Genomic DNA, 26,045 nt, shown 5'->3' on the forward strand with positions numbered 1-26,045 from the left:
TGTTGTGAATGTGAATGGAGACAACAGTTACCATGTTTCTATGAAAATAAAAGGAGAAAAATGCAGGAAGTATGATATTTGATCCAAACCAATTTAGAATAATCTCTTTCAAGAAGCAGCAGTAGGTCTTATAGTCAAAATAACTACATCTGGATAGTCTTCTAGATTTTAAACTTCAGTGGAATATATGTAATTATAGCTACGTTATATTGCTTTATTGCTCAGTTATACTCTTAAAGCATGCATTAGCTAAGTGCTACTTTTGTATGGTTAGTATGCAAGTTAACTGGAGATAGAAAGGACATTGTCATTCTTCTATGCTGTTACATGAGGCCTCATGAAAAAGAGGAAAGTCTAAAAAGGTGTCTTAAGAGGTAAAATTTTGATGCTTTGTGTGTGTGCACTTGCTAATGGTTTTATATAGCAGGACTTCCTTTATTGAATATCCTGTTGCTCACTTTCTGGCTCCCCAAACAAGACTACTTTAGGACGTTGCTTGGGGAAGCAGGCAGTATTACATGATGGTGGTCTTGCCTTGTTCTTTTCTGTGACCAGAAGGTTTTGGGTTGTTACATTTGCCTTTAAAATGAAGATGCTGGCTAACAAGCCATCAGATAGGATGTTGCTACTGTGAGTTGATAATATTACTGAAAATAATTGAGGATTCTCTGCATGACTGTAATTCAGTTACAGAAACAGAAGTGGCTGCAAGCTTCTCTCTGCTAACTTAACATGCTTTTGTTAAGCACTGGAGGAGAAATTATTAATTTGGTCAGCCTTTCTTTGTAAAAGTGTATTTTCCTCTTAGCAATCTACAAGTGATAGCACCATTAAGAAAACCAGCATATTTAGGTCACATGTTAAACCCTTAGGCAGTTAAGCTTGCATCTAATTTTAGAAGAAAATTTTAAGGTCAGGAAAAGAGGATTTAAGAGCTGTATTATAAGAAAGATCGATTTCCCAGATACATAGAATGCCTGTTGCGTAGAAATGTTTCTTTTTGCATTTTCAGTTGCAGTTCTTAAATGAATGCTCTGGGAATAAGATGATCTCCAAACTAACTCAGTTGGCACTCTGTTTTTGAGAAGTTGAGAAAAGATGCTTGCATGTGTTCAGGATCAGTTAAGGTAATTTAGACTTCAGACTATAGCTGCTTATTTGAAATTTGGAATAATTTCTAACACTTTCTTGTCTGTTAAATGCCAGTGGCTGTATTTTCTTTTTCCCTGATAAATATAAAAAGTGTTCCAGGGATCATTCTTTGATTCTTAAAAGTTAGTCATTTCAGCTGGCCTTTTTTCTGTTAGCAGAAGATTAGAAGATGATTCGCAGAAATTATGACCTATGTGCATTTGTGTGTAGTGCTTCTAAATGGTAGTCTGAAGGACTTATTTTTTTTTTCTCTGGATAACTTAAAATTTTAAGGTAAATTGGTCCAGCAGACAGGAGCTACATACTAAAGTAAATCTTAAGATTCAACTCTCATAAATATATAATGATTCTCAGACACTTGTTTGAGAGTTCCTGGACTTTTTTCCAATGGAATTACATAACAAAACTCTTAACTTCTCAGGTATGGTTCTTGGTGCATTGTGTAAGGATTCATTTATAGAAATTGGAGATAATTTAAAAATAAATAATCTTGGATTATCTTTTAGTAATTGCCCTATTCAGCTTGTTTTGAAGTGTGGCCTTGGTATAGAAAGAGGAATTAGAATTCAGATTGCATCTTGACTTGTCTGTAGGTTCATTGTTACTTCAAGTAGCTGCTGCTTCTGGAAGAGGTGGTCCTTCTTTGTACCTTGACCAGTTACTGTGAGCTGACCCAGATGTCCACTTAGCTCAGAGTGGTCGCTTTGGGTAACTGACCTGAGTGAAATTTATGTGTCTTGGATTATTTGCTATCAGATTAATTTTATCCTGAGTTTGCTTTCCCAGATTGATTTGTCAAACTGTAACAAATGTTTGTGGTGGAATAGGTACAGGTGCTACAGAAATGGGACAAGAGATGTGAGAGGTGAATGGATGGATTGCTTCTCTTGGAGATATGATAATGGGTTTTAAATGTGAAACTATGGCATTGTGAACAGCTTGCTCAGCCTGTTCCTCAGCCTTTTCATGCTTACAGTTCATATGTGCTTGTTCATAGACTGCCTTTCATATGGAAAACTCTACTTTCAGTACATTTTGATTCGTGTGTGAGGACACCTCTTCTAAAAGATCAATGTGAACAAACAGCAATGGAAGCTGAAGCCCACAAACTTTTTCATTCTATAGTCCAGTAGAGAGAAAATGGTACTGCTTTATAAAAGTTATAGTGAAGCATTCATAAGCTGTTTTAGTGGAATGTGGAACTGTCAGGAATGGCTTTTTGACCATAATTGTAAAACTTACTATATAGTCCTTCTGCCTGTTTTCAGTCTGTTCTTATCACAGCTTCATGTTTTTGTTGAGGTTTTGGGGTTTTTTTGGGGGGTGGGTGTAGCAGTTTGGTTTTTTTGTTTGGTTGGGTTTTTTGTTGGGGTAGGGGGTTTTTTGTTGTTTTTTTGTTTGTTTGTGGTTTTTTGTTTTCTCCCCAAGAAAGATCCAGGATTTTTCATTTTACTCCAGACCCTTTTGGAAGTAATAACCCACTCTTGAAAGTGATGGGGGCTGGAGCAGAATACATGCTGTGCTTAACCCAGCAATTTTGTATCTGACAATATTTAGATGCCTCAGAGGAAAGTGCAGTAGGAAGACAGCATTTAAAACAAAACAAAACAAAAAAACACTTGGAGATTTACACATCAGGTTGTTGGCTCCCTGGAGCTTGTAGAGTCTTTTCCTTGATTTGACCTGAAGAAGCTCGTACCAAACCTGGGAAAAACAGACATCTACTTGTTTCTGCAGCATTCTCATTTTTCCGCTGTTTCTGAAAACCAGGAAAGTATGTTCTAAATTGCCGTCTACAACTGTGCTACTAGGTCATCTCTCTGTTCTGTTGCTCAGTGTTCCTGTGCAAGTGTTATTAAGCATGCATGTTGTTAGAAAAAAATGATACGACCAAGTGATTGCATCCTGTGTAGGAGCACTTCTGGCTTAGTCTTTTCCTCTTGCTGGTTGCTATCATTTTGAAGAAGTTATCAAAAGAAGATTGTGTACACAGCCCTCTTTGGTCTTGTAAGCTGATATATGTAGATGTTGAAATTCTTTTTCCAGTTTTACAATTATATAACGTTCAACTGGAAGTTTGGCACCTTCCAATTTGTGTTCTTTCTAACAGTGTCTTTTGACTGAGGCTCCAGTTTCTTACAGAGCTATTATTACTCTTTTACTTTTTACCAGGTTTAAAGTTTAGATTTAAATTTAATTATCCTGGGGATGGGGTAGAATTGACAAAAATGAAGACTAGAAATGGAGATAACCGCAAGTAGTCATCCAGACTTGCTTCATCTGGAAGGTCACCAAGTCATTTTAACCCCTCCATGCTTTGTTTTCCTCGTCTGTAAGACTAGTGTGCCTGTTGCCCAAAATGAAGGTCCACAACTTTAAAAAGTTATTGCAAGGAACTTGGAGATCCTTGCAGGACAGCAATACTACTGAATATCTTGTTTTCAACTGTTATGCAAATCTTCCAAAATCCAAGGAAAAGGTTCTAATTTATAGATAAGGTGAGAGACATAATTAATTTAAAAGTAAAGGTCAGTATTTTGCTCAGATTAGTAGACTATATATATATTTTTTAAGAGGTGATATAAATACAAGTGTCTGCCTTACAGAGTAGTCAAGATTTGTAGATTCCATTTTGCATTGTTTAGAGAAGTGAGTGTTAAGAATCTCTGAAAGTCCAGGCCAGAAACTAGCAATGGCCTCTGTTTAATTATTTTTTTTTAAGAAGCTGAGGCATGTATGCTTGGGCCAGAATAGAAACATAGGAAAATACTTGGTGGGGGAGGGGGCAACAGGGCATCTGGTAAAGGGAAGTGGTTTTTTTCAGGTTCCAAGTGCCACTAAAAATGCATTAACTAATAAAATGAACTGATAAAGGAGTGAATGCTCATAGTGGGTGAAGTAATGAGAAATTTTTATTCCACGGTTGCTTAATAGTCAGAACTGTGTATTCATCTCTGCTGGAAACTTCAGTTGTACTTGTGACCTTCACAGGCGCTGTGCTCTCCGGCAAGCTGCCTGAAATTCAGCTGGTGAGTGTGCCTCCCTCTCTCCTTCCCTCCCTCCCTCCCTGCCTTCTGTTATGGTAGGTAAGAGTGATTTTTTGCTTTCATTTTCCTTCCTTAGGAGGAGACACTTTACATGTTGTCTAAGGCACAATGGTCTCGTGCATTCTACACATGCAGATTAAAATCTTTAGAAATTTTTGGCCTTAGCTTTTGCACCTGAAATAAAAGCTTTGGTCAAAGAATGTATGAGAGGTCTGAAACAGCATGATAGTTTCTAGGGTGTTTTTTTTTTTATATCTACAATAGAAATGCACACCAAGTCACAGAATTCTAATAACTGATTTTGAAAGGCATTGCCAAATTACAATATTTTTCTAAAAAAACGCTACTAATTCTTAACTTGCAGTGTATGTTTGGAACGGCTTCAGCAAAAAGAGAAAATGAAGGTATTCCAGTGCTCTTAGTCTGTAGCATTCTCAGTGACAAATCAAGAAAGGCATTGCCTAAAGGCTTCTGTTATGTACATGCAAAACAATAGCACAGTATGTTATTTCCAAATATATTGTTATTTGCAAACAGAAAACTAACCACTGGCTTTTCTGTGCTGTGGAGCCTATTGAAATTCTGACTGTGATTCCAGCAGAGATTTTTCCATAAATAGCTCTGTACTACTTCGGAACACAAACAGGCCCCTGAAAAGATCTAAAGTAAGCTCTTCTGCGGGGACTGTTTAGCCTATGTTTTTAGTGTGTACTTTGGTGTAGATACCATGGTGGATGTGAGGAATGTTTCTATAGTTTGAGGTGGGGGGGCTGTCAGCAGGAATTGAGAAGTAGATAGTTACCGATGCAAATTGATTTCAAGGACTCATGAATCACCTGGCTTGAGCATGGGGCGGAGGGGGAAGGATAATAAAAATGAACAAATGTAAGCAGAAGCAGGTATGTTTTCCTTTTAGTATTGAAGTTGTTTTTTTGTTTTTTAATAAAAGCCATCAGATAATGACTTCAGGCATTAGGTAATGGTTCAAGTAAATACAACTTGAAATAGAAATGCTTTCTTCTTTCAGTGAACAGACATCCAAATTAAAGCATCCTTTTAAAATTTTTACTGATTGGTTGTTTGGTTATGTGAATTAATACGCAGCTGATTTTGTAGTGCAGGTTTTTCAGTGCTATGTAGGTGAACATCCTCTTGAATAAGTAATACAGCAGCAACTTTTCACGTAGATATGTTCAGTTATAATTGGTGTAAGCTATCCTGAGTAAGGTAATTTGTAATCTTGATGAGAAGCTTGTAAACATTCTGTGAATTAGAAGAGGTGAGTAAATACTTTTGTGATTTGCCTAGCTCACAGGGCTGATTTTCTGCTAGTCCTGTTGCTGCCAAATATTTTTAACAAAGCAGAAATCCCCTTTTAAAAGGAATCAAAGAGAATGAAAATAGCTTTGGCATTTGTGAGATCCATGCTCTGAGTGGTAGGCTTTTCGGTGTCCTTCTCAGCCCCTGGTTATCACACAAATGTGTTTATCAGCTGTCACAACAGAATGGGGATGGTATCACAGACAATACGTCTGACAGGACCTTGGGAGCTTGTTAGTGTTCTCTAAATGCAAATCTTTCAACTATACCTATTACTTCTGTTAGATGTTTATTAAAAAAAACCTTCATCTGCGGAGAGTACAGTCTCAGAAGCATATATTTGATAGCTTAGCTACCCATAGCCTTGAATGACATTTTTTTCATAATGCTTACAATCTCCTTTGGTGAAGGAGTACCTACAATTTCTTTGTGGGGATTGCACGCTGGTCTTGAATGGAGAATAGCCCTGTTACCCATACAAGGCAGTGACTTTGTGCTATTAACTGGACAGAACTTAGTGGGAACAACAGCTTAACTGCTGACACTTTTTTTAAGGCCTAGATGGTATTTCTGAGCTTGTAGAGATTTTTTTTTTTTAAAAAGAGCATTCTTTCTTGTTCTGCCTAGGCATATTGAGAACAGTTCCCTAAGAAAATGGAAGTATAAATAAAACAGGTAGGCAACACAGCAAAGTACTTCTAAGGGGTAATTAGCATGTTTTTTGGAAAATACATACATTGCTAACACGTTTATCACAATAGGAAGAAATAAAGCTTGAATAAAACTTAGTCTAATTCTTTTAATGCATTTTGGGGAATCCTTGTACTATGTATAACTCGCATTTCATAGCGTGTCTTATGAGAATTGTGGAGCGCTTCTGTAAGTATTATGCATAAATCCTGAAGGAGTATGTGATATTGTGACTTAGCTCGAGGAATACAGGTTTTCCAGAGAGCAGTGGCTTGAGATGGAGTTCTGGTCTCCTGAATCTTCACTCTGCGTATGGTTAATAGGATGTCCTTTACCTGCAGGTCAGCAGGAATGTTTTCAGAGAGGTCAGAAATGGCAGTGCTGCTCTCCTCTGAATAGACGATATTTAATTTCTCTCTTCCAGCATAAAGTTTATTCTGGAAAATCAGTAAACCTGAACTTTTGTCCTCAGCAGTGCTAAAACCTGAGATGTTACTTTCTTGGAGATTAGGCATGCAGAAACAGTTTTGCTGTAGCTTTATTAATGATACGTTGTAAAGTACAGCTCTGCAGGCAGAAAATACGTTGGAACAAGTCATGTACCAGAGTACTAAGACTATACAAATGCTGCGTTAGAGCAGAAATAATAAAATCTGGTATTTGTAATTTTTTTGTCTCAATTGTCTGTCTTTGCCTCATATTGCTCAGTAAGCCCCTCAGTTTTGTGAGTGATAGTGACAGAACGTTCAGGTACTGAAGGGGATCTTAGATGAAGCAATTGTGGGCACGAAGTTCGTTCCTGCTCGAGTTAATTTTGTTCCCCTATAATTAGATATGTATGATCTGTATGTGATTGTACAAAGGACAAAAATGATGAGTAACTCCCCAACTAAATTCTACACAATACAAATAGAACTTAACCCTTGTCATCTCTGTCCAGGAAGACCTCTCATAAATCAGCGTAGGTTTTGCTGGCTGAAGGGTATTTCTGTAATGGAAGTATCACTGGTGTGGATTGTTTATCATACTGCTTAGTACGATTACTTTGTTTAAAAGGATAATGTATGGTTGAAAGGCACAATCCCTGTGATAATAGATGTTTGAAATAGGAAAATTCAAAGGGGAGGAAGCTCTTTTTCTTTCTTGTGTCATTTAGACAAGTTATCTGCAGTAATACTTAAAATGCTTCCTTTATACTATAAACTGTAGAAGCAGGGAACACTGACACTGCCAGTTTCCCCCTTCATAACCATAGACTTCATATTCTACTGGGCTTACATTTCAGCTAAGATTTCACTTGGAGTTTAAAAAAAAAAAAAAAAGTAGTGTTTAGGTAGAGTTTTATTGCTGCAGCACCAAAGAATGCATGTTTGTGTTCAATTTTTTAGTGTATTTAAAACACTCATGGAGGAGGTCTTGGTTATATGACTGTTCTGGGCTGTTATAAACTTTGTTGGTTGCCTGAATTCTGTGGCACTTGATAAAAAACCCTAAGATTTTGGACTTCTTTATTTTCAGCTAAACAGAGACACTTCTTTTTTCGAGGTTAAGTGTAACTGATGGGTGCTATGACAAGAGCGGGGCAGAAGCATGCCTAGGCCAAGTATCCAAAATGTCAGATGGCTTTTTATTTAGTAGATGATGCTTTCAAAAGGAATAAGTTAGAATGGATTTCATTTTTTAAACACAGATGTTGTTTAGGTAGTATATTTTCTCTACTTAATGTTTCTGTTCTATTTGTTTATATTTCACATCAAAAACATCCTTTCTGATGGTGTATTTGATAGCAACTTAATTTAGGGGTGCACAGCCTCTGAAGGTGATGTTATCCAGAGGCTGAAAACTGCTGTTCACAATCTTTTTTTTTAATAATGCTAACGTTGAGTGAAGAGGAGTTTTCACTGCAATCAAAAGGAGATTGATGCAAATCTAGGTGTGACACATCCTCAGTAGGAGGGCCACCCTTCTTTTCCCCTTTCCTCACCTGAAAATAGATGTAAACTTCACAGGTTGGAAGCTCTCGGCAGCTGAATTTTGTGGTGTTCAGAAAACTGAACCCTATGACAGCTTTCACATTGAACTGCTGGCTGGTATTTAAAAATGCTGAAATATTTGATTTGCTGTTGATAATTTTTTTGTTTAAAAAGCAGAATAATTCTGCTGGTTGGAGAGAGGAATGCTTGTGGACTTCAGCTTTTTTTAAAATTATTATTATTATATAGTATCGCAGTGGCTGCAAAGAACAGGCGCAAGGAGAAGCTGTAACCTTTAACTGCTTGTTCCTAGTTGTGAATAAATGTTGTAGCTCCACAACCTGTGAGGTCATTCACCCGCCTTTCTAAGGTTATTTAAGATGGGTACCAGGAGTGGGTCTGGATTTCTGCCACTTATGCCTCTTATGTTTATGATATTAATAAACTGGTGTCAAATGTCCTGGGAACGGGTGATGCAGGTTGAAAGACCTTTGTTTCAGCCAACAATAGACCTGACTTAGTGTGAATAGGAAAAGCAAATAGGCACTTCCTGTCATATTTTAAGGAATACTTGAGTTTTCTGGAAGCATGTGTATTAAGAGATTAAAACTAAATGCTAATTATTTGCTCCCCCCCCAGCAAAATGTTCCTGTGCATGTACGTATATCTATTAGTCTTTCTAAATGTGCTTGCAGTACTAATAAAGTAAGGTAGAGTCCCATTTGTTTGAATGGATTCTTTAGGGTATTCTTCAGGGGAAAAACTCTAAACCTACATAAAGATGATTTAAAGAGTGGAATTGTCTCAGTTGTTGCTTTCCTAACCAGGTTTGTTCCTCAAGTTAAAACTTAGAGGCCTTTTGCAAAGACTAGAAGCTTATTTGAATAAAAAAAATATACGGGTGGTGCTTCAGACCACCTTGAGGATCGCTTGCCTTTCATAGGGTGTTGTAAAAGTCCAGAAGAATGCTATTTGTGGTTTCAAGGCAAAGGATGCCTTTAGAGACTCAAGGGAATTCTTGTCAGGTATTAAAAAATCCCTTATTATTGAGTTTGAGGTATTTTCAGGCTGATCTAGCTTGTGTTGAATTGAAAAATGGCCCTGTCTGGAACTGGTAATGTCTCCGCTTCGCAGTAACTTGCAGATTGAATTATTTCGATAGTGTTGTCCTCCAGAGTTGTGGAGGACTATAAGAAGCTTCACACCATCATCATCCGAGTCCCCGTCTGCCCTCCCCCAATTCTAGGATGGGAAGGATCACAGGATAGATCAGCATAGGTGTATGTGTAAAATATGCCCTCAGAGGCCCTAATAATACATAGTTGAAGGCAGCTCCCAGAGGACTTGGAAACTGCAACTGATAGGGCTACAACTAATGTTTCACTGGTTCCACAGTGTGTGATGTTTTTTATATCAACTAATGCTGGAGCTAAGTTAATGTTATAGTTAAATATGCAGTGCCTCAGTGTGGGCAGCCAAGTCAGCAGTAGTTTTTTGTGGTGGTTGCATCTGAACTGATCCATTGTAAATGTATTTGGTCTCCCACTTCTCTCAATGCAATTAGACTGACTGCTCCTTACTCTGTTCTCCCAACTAGATGATGTCCAGCGTAGGGGCAAGCCAAGGTACTGGGAACTCTGTTGGTTTGCAGCTTCTTGGGAATTAAAGATGCTGCTGTGGTCAACTTATTCTCTTTCACCTAGTGGAAGAAGAGGATTTGTCTGTTGGTTTCCTATGCATGTGTTCTGAAAGAAAAAAATATCGTAAGGTTTAAAAATAGAAAGTAATTAATCAGGGTGATGAGCGTTAATGGTTTCTATCCAGCAACCACACAACTTTGCATTTGTTTATATATAGAGAACATTCTTTTACCTGCTGCTGTTAGACTTTAATATGAGAGGATTTTTCACAGTAATTTTTGAAGCACTTTATTAATAACTAATTTGTGCTTAAAAAAAACCAAACCCAAAACTATTTAATTCTCTCATCAGGTGAAATGGTTTCAAGGCACCATTTTAAGATCGTTTTCAGCTAACATACAGTAGCCCTATAGGTTGGGTTTTTTCCTTCTGTAGGTTTACAATGAAGTTTGCAAAAAAGGAATTATAGAATGCAGTGCCAGATTTGGTGAGCAGAAATAAAACCTCTACAGTCAGGTATAGCACAGTGGCCACAGTAATTGTGGTACAGGTATTGCTTCACCATGGATCACAGCTTTAAATCAATTTAAGGTGTAAAAGTTCTTTCCCAAAGCTCATACTAGTTATTAATGTGAATGCTTTAACTCCTTTCACAAAGATCAAACTTTAAAGCAATTTTATGTCATTTTAAGTGGTAGGAAGCATGGACCAATCAGTTCACATAAGTGTATAACACATCTGGTTCCAGAGTGCTTTGACTTGCTGCTGTTTGTCATCTCTATTTTCTCTGTGCCACCACAGGTGTCTTGGAGTCGTGTACTGGAGACTCTGAATTTCCTACTATAGATGGAGACAGGAAGCCAGTGGTCTGAGGTTTAAATCAGTTTCCTTTCTCTTCTAGCAATGCCAAATTCTGACCTTGTGTAGGGAACTGTTGTAAGCGTAAGTTTGTGGATACTGTGTACATATAGACAGAAATGTACTTAATTGGCATTTTGGTTGTGGGCTTGATAGCCTTTTACAAAAACAACTGTACTGTCTGGAGATGGGGATGCTCCTCAGCATGTTCCTTGGCGGGCTCCCCCCTTCTCCAGCGAATTTGCTCATATAATGCCTTCAGTTTAGTCTTACTGAATTCTGTTAGCTTAGCAAAAACCAAGCTGCTTAATGTAATTGAAATGTGTCAGGGATCATTCACAAAAGTTTGAGGTGGTGGTAGTATGAGTCGGAGGTGGTGATGATAGTATTCCCTCTAGTGATTTCTGCTACTTCTGAAAGTCACTGCTTGTTCGTTGGCCTCTTGCCTTGGTCCAAAAATGGACCACAGGGGAAACTGGTGATAAGTTTGATGATGGAAACTTGAACTGAATGGAGATGTTGAAGCTTAGTAATGTTGGCCCACAAACAGCAGTTGCCCAGTGAGACACAGCGATTGTTTACCAAACACAAGAATTAAAATGTTTAGTATGCTACTCCCTATACAGCTTAGATTTTAATATTGAACAGTGTTCATTCTATGAATTGTGTTTAAATAAGGAAGATGCTTTGATATCATGGTTAACGTAAGATCACTTAAAGATTTCTGAATGTGTCAGGAGCCGTTTTTCCAGATGAGAGGTACTGTATTTTGGTAGATGGTGATTTTGTTCCCTGCTTTACTACCATCTTTGTAAAATACTTCATATTCATTATTATTCCAACTTGTAAAGGGTTTTGAGAGTCACTTGTATTTCAGTTCTGTTCTCTGCAGGTCTAATGCCATCTTCTCACAATGGCTTTGTAGACAGGAGCAGCTTCTGTTACATAGGGCAGATGGATTTGGAGTTGTATTCTTCTCTGAGCATTGAGCCTCATAAAGCTATTTAGGAGAATTACTAGCCTTACATAAAACGAATGGCAACAAGATTAAGGCTAGTACTGCTGTATTATTTCAGTGGGAGGGAATGGAAGTTTGCTGCTCAGTAACTGTTGTGTTTTCTAAGAAGTCCCAAGGCTCAACAAAAATAGTTGTTTGCGTAAAGTTACAAAACCACAGAAGAACATTTTTTTGACCTTGGAACTTAAGTTGCCTTATCTTTAGACTATCTAAGGACATGTCATAAATGCATCTGTGAATTCAAAGCCATCCTAATACACGTATATCCTATGAAATGGTTGTCTTATGGTGTTGGTTCCTTCCCTTAGCTTGTATTGTTCCTGCTTCCATTAAAAAAAAGTGATGGAATTCAAGCTGCTACTTCTGAAGGCTGGTGATAACAGTGTTCTTACTGTCACTGCTAGTATGTAGATTTGACAGCAGAAAGCGTAATCTCAGAAGGACGTGGTATACTTAAGGATAATGTGAGCCCTGCTTTGCCGTTGAAGAGTAGAGCCCTGCTTACCTGTCGGCCCACTCTGAACTGAATGAGAGTTGCAAGGTAGGCATCGGTCATGTTAAAGTAACTTAGGAAGCTACAGGAAGAAGCTTTATCAGGAGCGGTCCAACTTTTATTTTAGGGAACTGAATAGAAAGCTAAAAATAAGATGTGTAGTAATAATAATAATAGAGTAAATCGCTCGGGCTTTCAAATCCAAAGTTGAACTCCTAGTTGAACTAAGACTCGCATGGTCTAGAAAGCGGTGTTTTTCCTCAAAGATTGGCAAAGTTGGAGAGAGAGGGGAAGAAGAAAGACTGAATAAAAGGGAATATAGGAAAGTCCAAGAAATGGAGGGAAGACCTGGAGTTTTAGGACTGCTTGACAAGTTTTACGTTTGGTTATTTTACTTAGGTAGTTTATGCAGTGAACTTCCAATGTGAAGTGCTATGTATATTCACTATTCAGAGACTGGTATCTTGTGTGTGTATATTACATAGAGATACATGTGTAAATATGACTGGGAGACTCTCAACACTTAAATACACTTTACCCAACAGGACTAGAATGCTTTCAGAATCAATGGGGAAAATGACAAGTTCATGATGATAGCATTTTTTATTTTCAGCATCACAGGGCCTGGAGCACTTGGAGTGAAGTTGGATGCTAGAGAACACTGTAAATCTTTCTCCCTGTGTGTAAATTCCCCAGCTTTGCACAAACCAACAAAACCAGCTTAATTACTGTCTTCTGCTTGAACTGCCTCTTTGGCTCCCGCATGTTTGTATTCTAACACTGGTAGGGCCAGCAGCAGTGTGAGGCTGGCTGGCCATCATACAAATTCCACTGTGCTCCCTGTTAGGGAGGGGAGGTTTGTGTGCTCTTTGTGTGCAGCAGCATTGCAGGACTGGTGCTTAGGAGAGAACAAGTAACCAGCTGGCTCTTGCAGTGCTTCACGGCTCAGGAGCGAGAATTTTTGCCACAAGGGTAACCCTTTTTATTTCTGTGTTGCATGTATTTCATCCTGTCCCCATATTTCTGAGGAATTAATATATTTTTAATGCCCTCTCCTAGTAAAGAAGAGATCTACTCTGAAATGACTCTCGAAGTAAATTGAACAGTAGGAATGCCTTATCCCAGCTGCCTTTGGTTTTGTTGCCTAGTCACTTCTGAGAGACGGAATGAATGCAGAGAATCACTCTTGAAAGTGAATGAAGAAAAGGGAAATGAAGTCAATAGTAAAACCGGTCATGGTAACTTTAAAGTATACAATCATTGTGTTCCCTTCCCCCTCTCTACATACATAAATTAGGGATGAGGCTGGAATGCAGAGGGTTTTTTCTTTTATACCATCAGTATTAAATAGTGCTTGCCATTTTGCTCTCTTATTCCTTCCCTGCATATAGTTGTGGCATCCTATGCTGGGAGCTCTCTTTTCTGCAAACACACATGTATAGTCACTCTTTCTTAATCTTACTTAAACAGCCTTCCTGTTCACTTTGAGATTAACACTTTGCTATCAAGCTCCAGAGAGTTAATACACAATATAGTAGGACTCTTGATAAGCATGGTAAATCAAAATCATGCAGACAATGGGGTGATGTTGGGATGACTCAGGCATTCAGAGTGCATTGTGTAGCTTCTTAAAATATTTGATGCCTTGGAGGAGCTTTTGTTTTCTTCTAGTGTTTTATTTTGTGTTGTTTTGTTTTTCCCCAGCAATTAAGTACGTAACTCCAAACCAAAACCATTACTGGAATCAAGAAAGTCCGATAAAAAGTCACAATTTTCTGCATTAGTTGTGACTTGAGCTAGAGTTTTTGGAAGTTGCATCTGTTCAGTAGGCTGAAGCAGGAAGGTTTTGCTTCACCCTGGATTAGAAAGGACCAAACAATTTACAAGTGATTTCCAGACACTTAGGGTCTGCAAGTTGTCCTTGATACTCTTGCTCAGTTTTGAGCACATTATCTTTAGAGGTAATCTAGGAAGAATGGCTCAGGCATGCTCAGTAATTGTGTGTTGAATTCAAATATTTCACTGTCTTTATGCCTCTTGATGTTTATCCATTCCTGTGCTGCTTCCTCAATTTGAAGCTTTTTGAGCTTTCTTGGATTTTCATAATAATCCTAAAAGTTGGTTTCTTGATGTTTTCTGTTCCAGACAGTTTCTGAAGTATCCTTGAAATGATCAATTGATGTTTAGTTTGATCAAAATAGTTTCTTCTATACTTAACACCTGCAAACTGAGGAAGTGGGCCTCACGTTTGGTCAGCGAATTGTCTTTTTACTCCGTAGGACACAGTTACCAACCTGTAAGCAATCTGCTCTACATTATGGATGAGACTTGTTTGAGTTGCTCCTTTGGAAAATTCCAGAAATGGTATTTTGAGCCACTGGGAAGATGTGTAAACAATGCAGAAGTACCAAAATGTTTTTGAAATACTACTATTCTTTGTGCAGTCCTTGGAAACATCAGGAGATTGCTCCACTTGTGTAAACATACCAATTTACTTGCTCTCTGCTTAGGCAGCAGATCAATGTGATTCCAAAACTTGCACAGAAACCTTTTAGGTCTGGTGAAATAAAGACACTCTTTGTTCACTGCCATGATTGACTTGCTGCTGTAGAGTAGGTGACATGTTTTGCCTACCAAGCATCTTTTATAAGCAGAGTTTATATGAAGTTCATGGTACATTAGAATAGATAGCCTCTTCTGTACTAATAAAATACCTCTTATTCTATTATTGGAAACAAATTTAATACAGAATTGCTTTTCAGGTTCACAATGGGCCTTCTGGAACTAAGTCATTGGATTACAGTATTATTATTTTTTTTCTTGTTTGGATTGATAAAGCTGTTTTATTCCCTTATTCTGTAGACTTGTCAACAGTGGTAAAATTTCAGCACAGCCCTTTCTCTAGTATTTCAGAAAAGTTGCTCGTGGTAATGGATGTGTGGTTCTTGTTCAGCATTCACTGAAAAGTGTGGAAGACCCCCAAGAGTGTGAAGATGGTTTTTTTTAGTATCTGTCACTGAGTTGTTCTTATTTCAAACAGTATTATTAAGGGGGGAAAAGGCATTTGAGATGTGTTGGATTCCTTTATTCATCTACCTTTGAACCGTGTAATCTGCCTATTTTCATTTGAACTCGTCATCTTTCATAAGTATGCTGCCTCAGGGCCTCAGTTTTTCAAATCGTCTGAACCCTGCCTGACATGACAGGTGAATTACTCAAAATAGCAAAACTTTGTGTAATAAATATTGACTAAAAATTCTGAAATTGTGATTGTTATCTTCAGAAGCCCACTAGGAAATGTTAGGTTTGTGTTGAGTGGCTGTTCTGTTGCGAGATGATTAATCAGAAGTGTGTCTGCTGCTGGTTACGAATTGCTCGGGAGCTTCTGGTATGTCTCCCTTTCACATGGCGAACATGTTACTTGAAGCATTATCAGAACTTGGACATAAATGTCTTTCCCCGTTGTCCCACTGTCTGTCAAAGCTGGACACCTTGTTTTGATTGCTTTGGTTCTTCTGGCTCTTGTCTCCATGTGTACCATGGGAAAAGCTAGTCTTACCTGACTCTCGTGAAGATAAGTGTCCAGACCTTGCGGTGGGTTTGATTTCTATTGGAGCACTTAAAGTGAAGCAATACATAAAAAACTTAGAGCTGGTTGTGAAAAATAAAGATCATGTGCAGAAGAAAAAGCAACTTCAACAGCAGTTGCAAGAAACTGCTGTAGCTGCTGTATCCAGGAGAAGTGTCAGGAGGTTTTGAGGACTCCTGGGGAAGCAGACCGCCCAGTTGGCGTGTGCTGCTAGGTCAGGGACCAGAAGCCTCTCTTTACAGTTCGGCAGGATTTTTAAGCTCACTGGCTTGGTTTGGCTGTAGTGTTTTGTTTCTTTGAGGTAGGGATACAAATGTAGAGTAGTTCTGTGTTTGATTCATAGCGTTTCACTCAACCTGCTGGAAAACATTTTTCCCTTGGTGATGTACACGTGTGACAACAGTAAATGGACTTCAGGTTGTGTAGGTGACTCCCCCCCTCTTTTGCTTTCAGGTCACTGAAAACCATTATTTGAGAGTATTTAGTAGTCTCAGCAGTGTTTCTACAGTTAACAATACCTGTCTATGAAGGGATATTTAAGAGGATCTAAAGGACAACTATAGACATCTGTGCAAAGTAGCACTTTTAAACATTGTGGTAACCCCTGAGCTGTCTATCCCAAGTTACAGAAGAGGGAGAAACTTAGTACAGGTATTGCAGGTACACTGCAGGAATGTAGATATGCATTTCTGTCCTGCTTTTTGCTTTTGGCAGAATGATGTCTTCATCTTGTGTGTTCATTGTTGCCCTGTAGTGGTTTAAAATCACAGCACTTGAAATGTCACGATTCATCTTGACATCAAAGATGTCTCAAGATGCCTGGGGGGAGGAGAGAGACAAATCTGGTCTCTCAAGGCATGGGTAACTTTGTGGAAGTGTATTAACAGATAATGCTATCTAACCGTATCCTGGGATGGGTACGGTTATCAGATAAGGTTTTGGTGGTTATTTATCTCTGATACTGGTGCTTGAAGAGGAAGGCATTGAAATGAGTTCAGCAGTAAACAATAGAACACAGTATATTTCAAAAAGCCATTGGTCTTGGTGACAATAGAGCACCTATACATCTACTTCTGCCTAACATGTACCTCCCTAGTGCTCTTTGCCTATAGAAGGGATCATTTCCAAGCTTCTGGGCAGTGAGAGGAGCCCTCTCTGTGTTTGCAAGACTCCCACCTAGAGACTGTAGCAAAAATAGCATGCACAAAAGGGAGGAGGCAGAGAGAAGGCAGCGCGTTCTATAGATGCTTTTTTGCCCGTTGCAGTGCTGAAGGACTAAAATAACCCTACGTGTAATTATCACGGGAATTATAGTTACTGTTTGAAAAGAAAAGGATAGTATTGATTTTATTTGGCAACGAGGGTGTTAATACAGATGAAAATACACAAGCGAATCAGTGCACTGCGGAAGATGAAGTGCTTCCCCTGTCAATTCTCAAACACTATTAAATCCGCCCAGTTCAACACCAGTGCCTTGATGTCTGTCTCTTTCTTTGACCAAGGTATGGGAATACAATATTCATAATGGTGAGTTACTGACTTCTAAATGTATGATTGGTTGCTTTGCTCTCCAGTACTGATTTTTTGTATAAAATGTGCATCTCAGCCCTGTTTTCGGACTAGTTAAGCAGAAACCGTTTTTCTGTCTACTTTTTTAGCACGTTTGGTTTGTCCTTGGAAAGGGAACAGTCCAAGATTACAATGTCGAAGGCATATCAGATTCTGTAGATGTATCTTGAGCTTAAAAACTAATTACTAATTTTCTGTTGTGATTGCTGCTAAAGAATGTATTTTATTTCTAATTTAAAATTGATCCAGGTACTTGGAAAAGATCTTCTGCATAGTGTCAGTCAGGCACTGGAGAGTTCAGAGTGCCTTGTCACCACTGACCGAGCCTGCTGGACTTTTTGGAGGTGTGGGGATGTTAGTACCGAAAGTTTGTTGATGCAGTTGAGCCCATAGACAAAGCAGAATTTGTATCAGCTTGGAAATCTCTGATACCAAGCTTGGCTGATCTTGCAAGTTAAAATAAATGCAAAAAGTAAGAATGTCTAGAATGGTACAGAAAGGTGGTTAGCTTTCTGCTATATATGACTTGTATAATTATTAAATGAAATATATATTACATCAGCAGACCTAAGAAAATGGAGGGTTTATCCCTTAATTTAAGGCTTTTCTGGCTGTGTTGCTGCCTGTTGTAATCATAAGGCTTCCAGCCTAAATCTTTTGACCTTGTAAAACTTTTAAGTGATTTTCACCAAATAAGTACTGTGATAAATTTATCCATCTATTCTTAGATGGATATATAAGATTTTTAAGGCGAATTTTTTTTGCTGTTCTCCTTCTGCATACATGCACACATTTAGATCTGCTGATAACTTGCTGTATTGTCTTCTCTAAGACTGGCTTAGCTTGCAGTGTTAAATCTTATTAAAATGTTTTTCAAAATAGTAATTATTCTGTATACCTCACTATTGAGAGGTGAGTTACCTTGTTTTTCTTTAATTAAATAACTTCCTTAAGCTCTCCTCCTTTTAGAGGATTACAGCAACATGGTTTGCATTGTATGGAATAGACAAAATTAGATTGTTTGGTTTGCACTTCACTCTTTCTTCATGCTGGATCTGATAAATTCTATGTTACCTTTATGCCCTGTTTGCCTGTGCAGGGTACATATTGAATGCCTTATCTTCATCTGAATGGCATGCAGCCTTCAGTCTTAGAGATGTGAGATAAAACACTTCATCTTGTTCACAAATGTGTTAATGAATGGCTAAAGTCACCGTTTCACCTTCCAGGAAAAAAAAATTACGTGCACTGGAATCAAGGTTTTTCTATGTGCGATCTGGATCCTGGTTTATCTACATACAAGCTTACATCATATTTATGTCCTTAACACAGTGTTCTTGAGAAATTTCAGCCTGTTTGTGTTCCAGCAGTGTCAGATAATCATGGCAAGGGAGAGGATGATCTTGTGTTTATCCTTTGTTACATGGCAGTCTGCGCTGTGTATTAGAAAACACAACTGAGCTGTACGTACCCGTCTGTGCCAAGTATCTGACTCTGCATCTTTTGCCTCTGAGGATTTTGCAGCCACGTTTGGCCTGCTCATCTAGGCTGTCTTTGCATTGTGCAGTTTTCCGACACATCGCTGCGTGCTTGTAGCTGTCTGTGTAATGCAGTTATTAAAGATCAGCTTGCTAATGTCCTCGGAGGCCACTGCCCATGTGTTTGGGACAACCCGAGAATGACCTAAGTTTCATTTTGGTCTTCAAATGAATAAGAGGAAAAACCTGCGTGTTTCACTTCTTCTAAATGAAATAACCCTTTTACCATCTATGATAAGATAGCTTCTGCGATATGCTGCACAATAGTGGCGGTTTAAATTCAGACTGAGTAGCTTTTGTTTAGCAGTAGCTTTCAGTGTATAGAGCAGGTACCAGACCTTTCTAACTATAAAACACAGAATGAAGAAACATCCAACAGAAAATGTGGGTACGTTGTTTATCTACATTAGACTGCTGTGAAAGGCAATAGCCTGAAGACTTGCATATGCAAAAATCTTAGGTACTTTCTTCTGCAGAATATTAGATTCATATAGTTGTATTGCAACTTGAAGTTGGCGTTCAAAGAATGGTTTGGCTTGGAAGTATGAGGGGCACGCGTGTGTTTGAAAATGTGAATGGGTGTGCTTGAGCTTAGGTCGTAATTTGTCCTTTCTGCTTTATAAACAGATCAATTTGATACTAGGCATGACTGTATTTTTGTCAATGTATGTTAACAATTTAATTTTAGCACTCCATATAAAAATATTTGTGGTAATGTAAATCTTCCTCATCCAGGAGAGATACTTGGTTTTTTAGAGACGATCTGTTGAATTTATTTTCTGATTTTCTCTAGCTGTTTTTGTTCTCCATCCTTGCATTCCTTAGACACTGATGTCTGAACATCTCTACCCTAATATGTTTTGCCCTTAAGTTGTCCAAGGTGTATAGACTCCTTAAAAAAAAAAATTAATAAAATCTTCTATCAGAAAGAACAGAGAAAATAAAGGTTAGACTGTATATACACAGTCTCCGCTGTTACAGCACATACTGAAAATCCATTCCTACACTATACTAGAGTAGCAATCAGAAAAACAATTCTAAGAAGCAAAGATGTAAAAACTTTTAAAACAATTTAGTGCACAACACTGAACAGGTTTTCAAATGTATAGCTTCAAAAATATAGAAGAAAGTTTTTAAAGAAATCCCTGCTTGCATTTGATAAGTATACTTCAACTGAATCCAAGTATGCATTTTCTTTTTTTACTTACAATCACAGCTTTCTTGGCCACTTAGTATTTAGAAGAATTATTAACTTGTGGGGTTTATTTTTGTTCCTATGCAGCGGATATAATTTCTACAGTAGAATTTAACCATTCTGGAGAGTTGTTAGCAACAGGAGACAAGGGAGGTAGAGTTGTCATCTTTCAACAGGAGCAGGAGGTGAGTGCTAACTACTTAACGTATATTTAATGTTCTCCTCTGTTTCTGTTCATTTTCTTTTTAAAGAAAAGGAGCATGCTTTTACGAGAAACTTTACACAAAGCACATGCCTGTGTAGTAAGTGATTAAAATAATGAAATGTAAGAGTGAAGAAATTATTGATAACCTTGTGACGCTGTTAGAAATTAATTTCTCTTTTAACACTCTTTAGCTGTGGTCTAAAAAGTGTTCAAAGTGAAAACAAAAAAGGGAGGGTAGGACACACAAAGACCTTGGGGATGCTGAAGTTGGTTGTTTTACAATTACTCTACTTGGCTGTGACCGTTATTTCAGATTTCACTGTAGTTGGGAAATAAAAGTTGCCTTTAAGTGAGTATGTAACTGTGACCTAAGATGCCCTTTTCCATTCTGATACCAATCAGGTAAAATCAGTAGTGAAGGTATCTTTCCATTTTACACTTGTTCTTTTGGTCTTTGCAGAATTCTACAGACAAATCTTCTAATGCTAGGAAAGGGCCTCTACTCCCATGTTAAAGGTGGGAACACTGAGATGGAGTGCTTGATTTTTAACTGAGGCTGTAGTTAGAAGTTGACTTGGTTAGAATTTATTTCAGGGAGAGGATAAAAAGGCACTTTGTGTCATATCACTGTCTAGAAAAGTCATGCTGTTACTTCTTTCCTTAGTGTTTCAGTCCATTTCAATTCTAAAAATCCTAAACCTTAAGAATTCCAGAACAAGTTGCTTTTCTGCTGGTACACAGGCAACTGGGAGTGAGCAGGACCCTCCCTTCACAAATAAATCCCCGCGGTCAGTTGGTGCCACCTACTGGGACATTTCTGACTGGCCTCTTCCCAAGATTCTCTGGCTGGAGTTGGAGATGAACAGAGTATATAGAGTGTCCTTACTGTAATCTTCCTGTAGTTTCAGGCACAAATTCTTGTGGTGTTTTTGGAGTGGAGTTTTGTTGTTGTGTTTTGTTTTGTTTTTTTTTTTTTTTAAAACTCTTGAGTTTTAGCTTGCATCCTTTCAGGATCCTTAAATGTAGCTGAAAGCTTGAATAGCTAATTGTCTGTTCTCAAGTGCGTAGCCTTTAAATGACCACTTCTGTTTTTGACACACAACCCATGGCTCATACCCTTACAATTGGTGAATCTTGGTATAGCAAGAACCACCTGGGTTATCAGATTAAGTTGCGCAGAATTGTTTTTGGCATAATGTGGCTTCTCAGTGTTTAGGGAATGAATGAACAATGGGGACTTGATTCCCTCATGCATTAGTAGTTAGTTATGCCACAGGCACAACTGTCTAGAGCAAGTTTTATGTGGTTTTAGTTAGATTTATGTACCACCTTCTATCACACTGCATTCGAGTGCTTTACAGACCGTACGTATAGGAAGAAAAACACTAAAACACAAGTGGTCTGCATAGAGTTGTACAAGCTTGTGTAACTTTATCCCCTGCCAAATGCTGCCACCTCTGGGCTGGAATGTGGTGGCCCTTCTGCAATGCGAAGCAAGTGACATTACGTAAGTATGGGGCAGGAAATGAATACTGTATCTAATTGAAACTGAAGGAGGAATTTGCGTGGGAGCCTGTAATTACCTAAATTGGAATTCAACATAAGGCACTTGGGCCAACACCTCTTCTTATTTTGATTTTTTTTTTTTTGAGTGCCATGAGATGGTCTGATGGTTTAAATACTGCTTTTATCCCAAGGATGGATTTCATATATTGTTGCTTTTATGTATTATTCGAGTCCTGTAGAGTTTTACTAGAATACACAAGAAGTGTATTTAAGACTCAATCACTATGGTAGGTATGGAATTGAAGGAAAGCTCCCTGAATCATGACCAGCATTCTCTAAAGCATGATAGATTTTTATAAGTCGCCTGTTCCATGCAGTGACCCTGCTTCACTTGTTGGGTCGAACTTAGAACAAAGTTCCTCCCTTCCTTCCCTCCCTCTGGAGTGGGAAAACCACTATAAATGATAGATATGGTACAATATTCTCATGCCAAATTTTATTTCTAAGCATTTTGTCTGCTTATTGTAAAATGTAAGCATTCCTGCCCACTATGAATGCAAGGGTATGGAGCAAGAGATAATGATGATGCAAGGAATGTGGCTAATGTGGGTTAGCAAGGATCCTATCAACAAGTGTGCGTTAGTGAGGTAGTAAGGGATGAAATGAATGGATGGACATGAGACACAGAAGAGAAGGAAGGAGCAAAGTCTCTAGTTGAGAACATACCACAGGAAAGGCATCTGATGGTGCAACCTCTTGAAACAGGTGGAGTAGGAATATATACAAAATTAAGCCTGAAATCATTTCAGGTACACCTAGTGAGCCACTATTTCGGAAATGGCCCCAGTTTTCTGTCACCTTACCCCTTGGAGGGAATTTAGGTTCAGTCCATGCAGTGCAGTATTAGTGCTAGGAAGCCACTACCTAAAACAAGCTTGTAGAAAGAGGAATTATGGAAGTTTGGAGGTGCTTCAGTTTTCCAAACAGTTCCATCTTGAACAGGCTAACTGCAGAGGTGACTTTTAATGTCAAAGATCTATTCAGCAGAGGTGTTAAGCTTTTTGCCTCTAATCTCCAGACTGAGGAAGAAGCTGCTTAAGCAGTTTAGATGGTCTCAGGGAACGTGGAGATTATAAACCAGAATAGTGGAGCTGCTTGTATAAATTTAGAGGTGATGTGGGATTTTCATAACATGCCTAGCAAGCCACACTTACCCACAGAGTAGATTTCCCATATGTGTGGCTGTGTAGTTCTCTTGGACACTATTCTCCCTAAAAAAAAACAAAGGTGGAAAAATTAAAGGTGAGAGAATGATGAAGATTCAGTTTTTTTAAAAGAAGAAAACTTACAATGCCTAGAATGTTTAGGGAAAATGTTAGTTTGTACATTCAGCTGCTTGGAATTAATATGAGAACTTGCTGGAAATATTATTCATGTGGCTGAGGGGAGTTTCTGGAAACTTCAGGAATCAAAAGCTGCTGTGGTAACTCTCTCTTCTCTGATGCTTTCTTAGCCAAAATAGTAGAAACTCTAATCAAGTTCTTGCAAAAGAGACAGTGCTCGTTTCATCTGTTCTACAGGCTCGTTAAAATAAGGCAAGTTGTACACCAAAGGATACTCGCGGAAAATGTGGTGGAGGCAACAATAGAGTGTAGAAGTCTTAACCTGTTCTTATGCTAATTAGCAGTTTGTATATCTTGCTGCATAAATATCTAGTTCTGGCTTCTGCCTGCAGCCTTGAAAAGCATTCTGTACGTTGCATACATATCTTGATCATGTATTCTCTTTTTAGAACAAAACGCAGTCTCACAGTAGGGGAGAATACAATGTTTACAGTACCTTTCAAAGCCATGAACCAGAGTTTGACTACTTGAAAAGTTTAGAAATTGAAGAGAAGATCAACAAAATTAGGTGGTTACCCCAGAAAAATGCTGCTCAGTTTTTATTGTCTACAAACGGTAAGTTATGACTTAATAGTTACTTTTGCACAGTAACCTATTGTTCCATAGGCTCACTATTAGGATTTTGTCTAATCCTCTCCACTTTCAAAAGGCTGGAAGCAAGTTGGTTTTAAATGTGGGTACGTAGGATGTGGCTACACAGGAGTTGCGCTGTTTAACTACACTGCTGTTCTGTCTTACCTGGATACAGAAGCCCCACAACGTGGGGTGGTATATTAGTTATTTCTGGCTTGGTTCCTTTATAGTACCTTCATATGTGTATAACTTAACTGTGTGAGAGCTTATATTAGTCATTCATAACAGTCCTGACTCTAACTGAAATTTGCTTTAACTTTTATAAAAAGAACTGTGGAGGAGATCTTTTAATGCTTTTTAACTTGTCTTGTTTTCTCCAAGCAGTATTTTTGTCTTTTTTGGTACACGTAGGTGGTCTTGTCTTGAAGGCTTCATGTTAAAATGCATCAACTGTGAAGATAGGTATCTTTGCTAGAGCTTTGATTTTAAACTGTGGCTGTTTTATTTCAGATAAAACAATAAAGTTATGGAAAATCAGTGAAAGGGACAAAAGACCAGAGGGTTATAATTTAAAGGAAGAAGATGGACGGTATAGGGATCCTACTACAGTTACAACACTACGGGTGAGTAGTTCACTCATTTCTCCTCTCCCCGCTCCTGGCGCACCAATTAGCCTGTGGCTCAGTGAGGAACTGCCCCATCAGATTATTAACTTTACATTTTCTGGCATGCCAGTTGGCAGACACATTTACTTCTGAGGTGATTTTGAGATATTTTAATTGGTTTGGAGTAGTGACGGACTGTGATTATGAGTGCTAATGTGTTTGTAGTACATCTGTCTCTCAAACTTCCATTGCTTTGTGTTCTGCAGGTGCCAGTATTCAGGCCCATGGACCTCATGGTTGAAGCTAGTCCACGAAGAATATTTGCCAATGCTCACACGTATCACATCAATTCCATCTCCATTAATAGTGATTATGAAACGTACTTATCCGCAGATGACTTGCGGATTAACCTGTGGCACCTAGAAATTACAGACAGAAGTTTTAGTATCTTTTTTTGCATTGTTTCGTATGATGGGAACAGTTTGGTTACAACAAAACTGTTGGATTTTATTTCCTTCCGTGAAGAACTTTCTGTATAGCACGTTTTTCCATATCCTGGTTATTTCTCCCTAGTAGTTGTAAGGACTTTTACTTCTGGAGAGGTAGCTCAGCATGAGCCATATAAGGAGAAGCAGTCATTTGCATGGTGAAAAACACTTTTAAAGTAGAAAAAAGCTTAAGGTTTCAAGTGAGATGAGCAGTTCTGGAAGGCAGTAAACTATCTTGTTAAAGTTTTCTTGACTTTACGGTAAGAAGCAAGTCAGCAGTATCAGCCTTATCTCAACAATTTGTATTCTTTCTTACCTTCTGACCTAACCACTGGCCCCTCTCACATGGGCACCTGCAAACGTTGCAGGCAGTAGGATCACAGGAATACATGTTCAGTCCTGTTGCTGGGAGCACAGATCTGTGGACAAATCAGCAGGATCCTGAGCAGAAATCACACCTGCTGTCTTTATAATGTGGTAGTGCAGTTAGAATTTAAGCAAAATAAAGTTCTGTGTGAAAAAAACTGGGTGATGTGTATATATAGTATAGAATTAATTGCTGCTGAAGTGGAGCAAAAAAATAAGCAAGCTTTTGCTGTTGTAAGAATTAGCCTCAAACTGATACAGAACGTGATGTTACGGTCTTGCTTTCTAGACAAATTGTGGCACCTAATTATAGCTTTTATCTGGTTTTTGACTGGGTCCCACAGTCCTTGGCATGGAAGTCTTGTCATGCTTCCAAATTTCAAGCATTATTTTGATTTTATTGGCTTGTTTTAATTCTGTTTGGCTATTTCAGAGATACTTTGAACTGAAGAAGCATTGCTGAATACATTTAAAGCTGAAAACTAAGTTATGAAAACTGGAGAAAATTTCTTAACCAAATGCTGTAGATATTGTAGATATTAAGCCTGCCAACATGGAAGAGCTCACAGAGGTGATAACAGCTGCAGAGTTCCACCCAAACAGCTGTAATACATTTGTATACAGCAGCAGTAAAGGAACGATTCGTCTCTGCGATATGAGAGCGTCAGCACTCTGTGACAGGCACTCAAAATGTAAGTTCTGTCCTGCATTGTTTGTTGTCTTTTTGTGGAAGTACGTGTATATTTGTATTGGATTTCTATAGATCTAAAACCTAAAATTAAGGAAATCTTAAAACTTCATTCATTTTTTGCCAAAG

At 38.3% G+C, this 26,045-nt stretch overlaps 1 protein-coding gene across 5 annotated transcripts in view; it reads left to right on the plus strand.

Moving 5' to 3' along the window:
• Positions 1-26,045, plus strand: part of PPP2R2A (protein phosphatase 2 regulatory subunit Balpha) — a 46,074-nt gene that overhangs the window by 16,205 nt on the left and 3,824 nt on the right. For 2 of the 5 annotated variants that reach the window (XM_054804415.1, XM_054804416.1), the window contains exons 3-8: positions 4,144-4,181; positions 20,170-20,267; positions 23,586-23,751; positions 24,280-24,392; positions 24,641-24,818; positions 25,756-25,920. In XM_054804415.1, the coding sequence (XP_054660390.1) occupies positions 24,659-24,818; positions 25,756-25,920 (325 nt within the window). In that variant the 5' untranslated portion in view covers positions 4,144-4,181; positions 20,170-20,267; positions 23,586-23,751; positions 24,280-24,392; positions 24,641-24,658. Of the gene's footprint in view, positions 1-4,143; positions 4,182-6,175; positions 6,195-20,169; positions 20,268-23,585; positions 23,752-24,279; positions 24,393-24,640; positions 24,819-25,755; positions 25,921-26,045 lie in introns of those variants that run through there. The other 3 variants (XM_054804414.1, XM_054804413.1, XM_054804417.1) reach the window with 2 other exon arrangements.

Source organism: Grus americana, chromosome 26, assembly GCF_028858705.1.
Source record: "Grus americana isolate bGruAme1 chromosome 26, bGruAme1.mat, whole genome shotgun sequence".
Lineage (NCBI taxonomy): Eukaryota > Metazoa > Chordata > Aves > Gruiformes > Gruidae > Grus > Grus americana.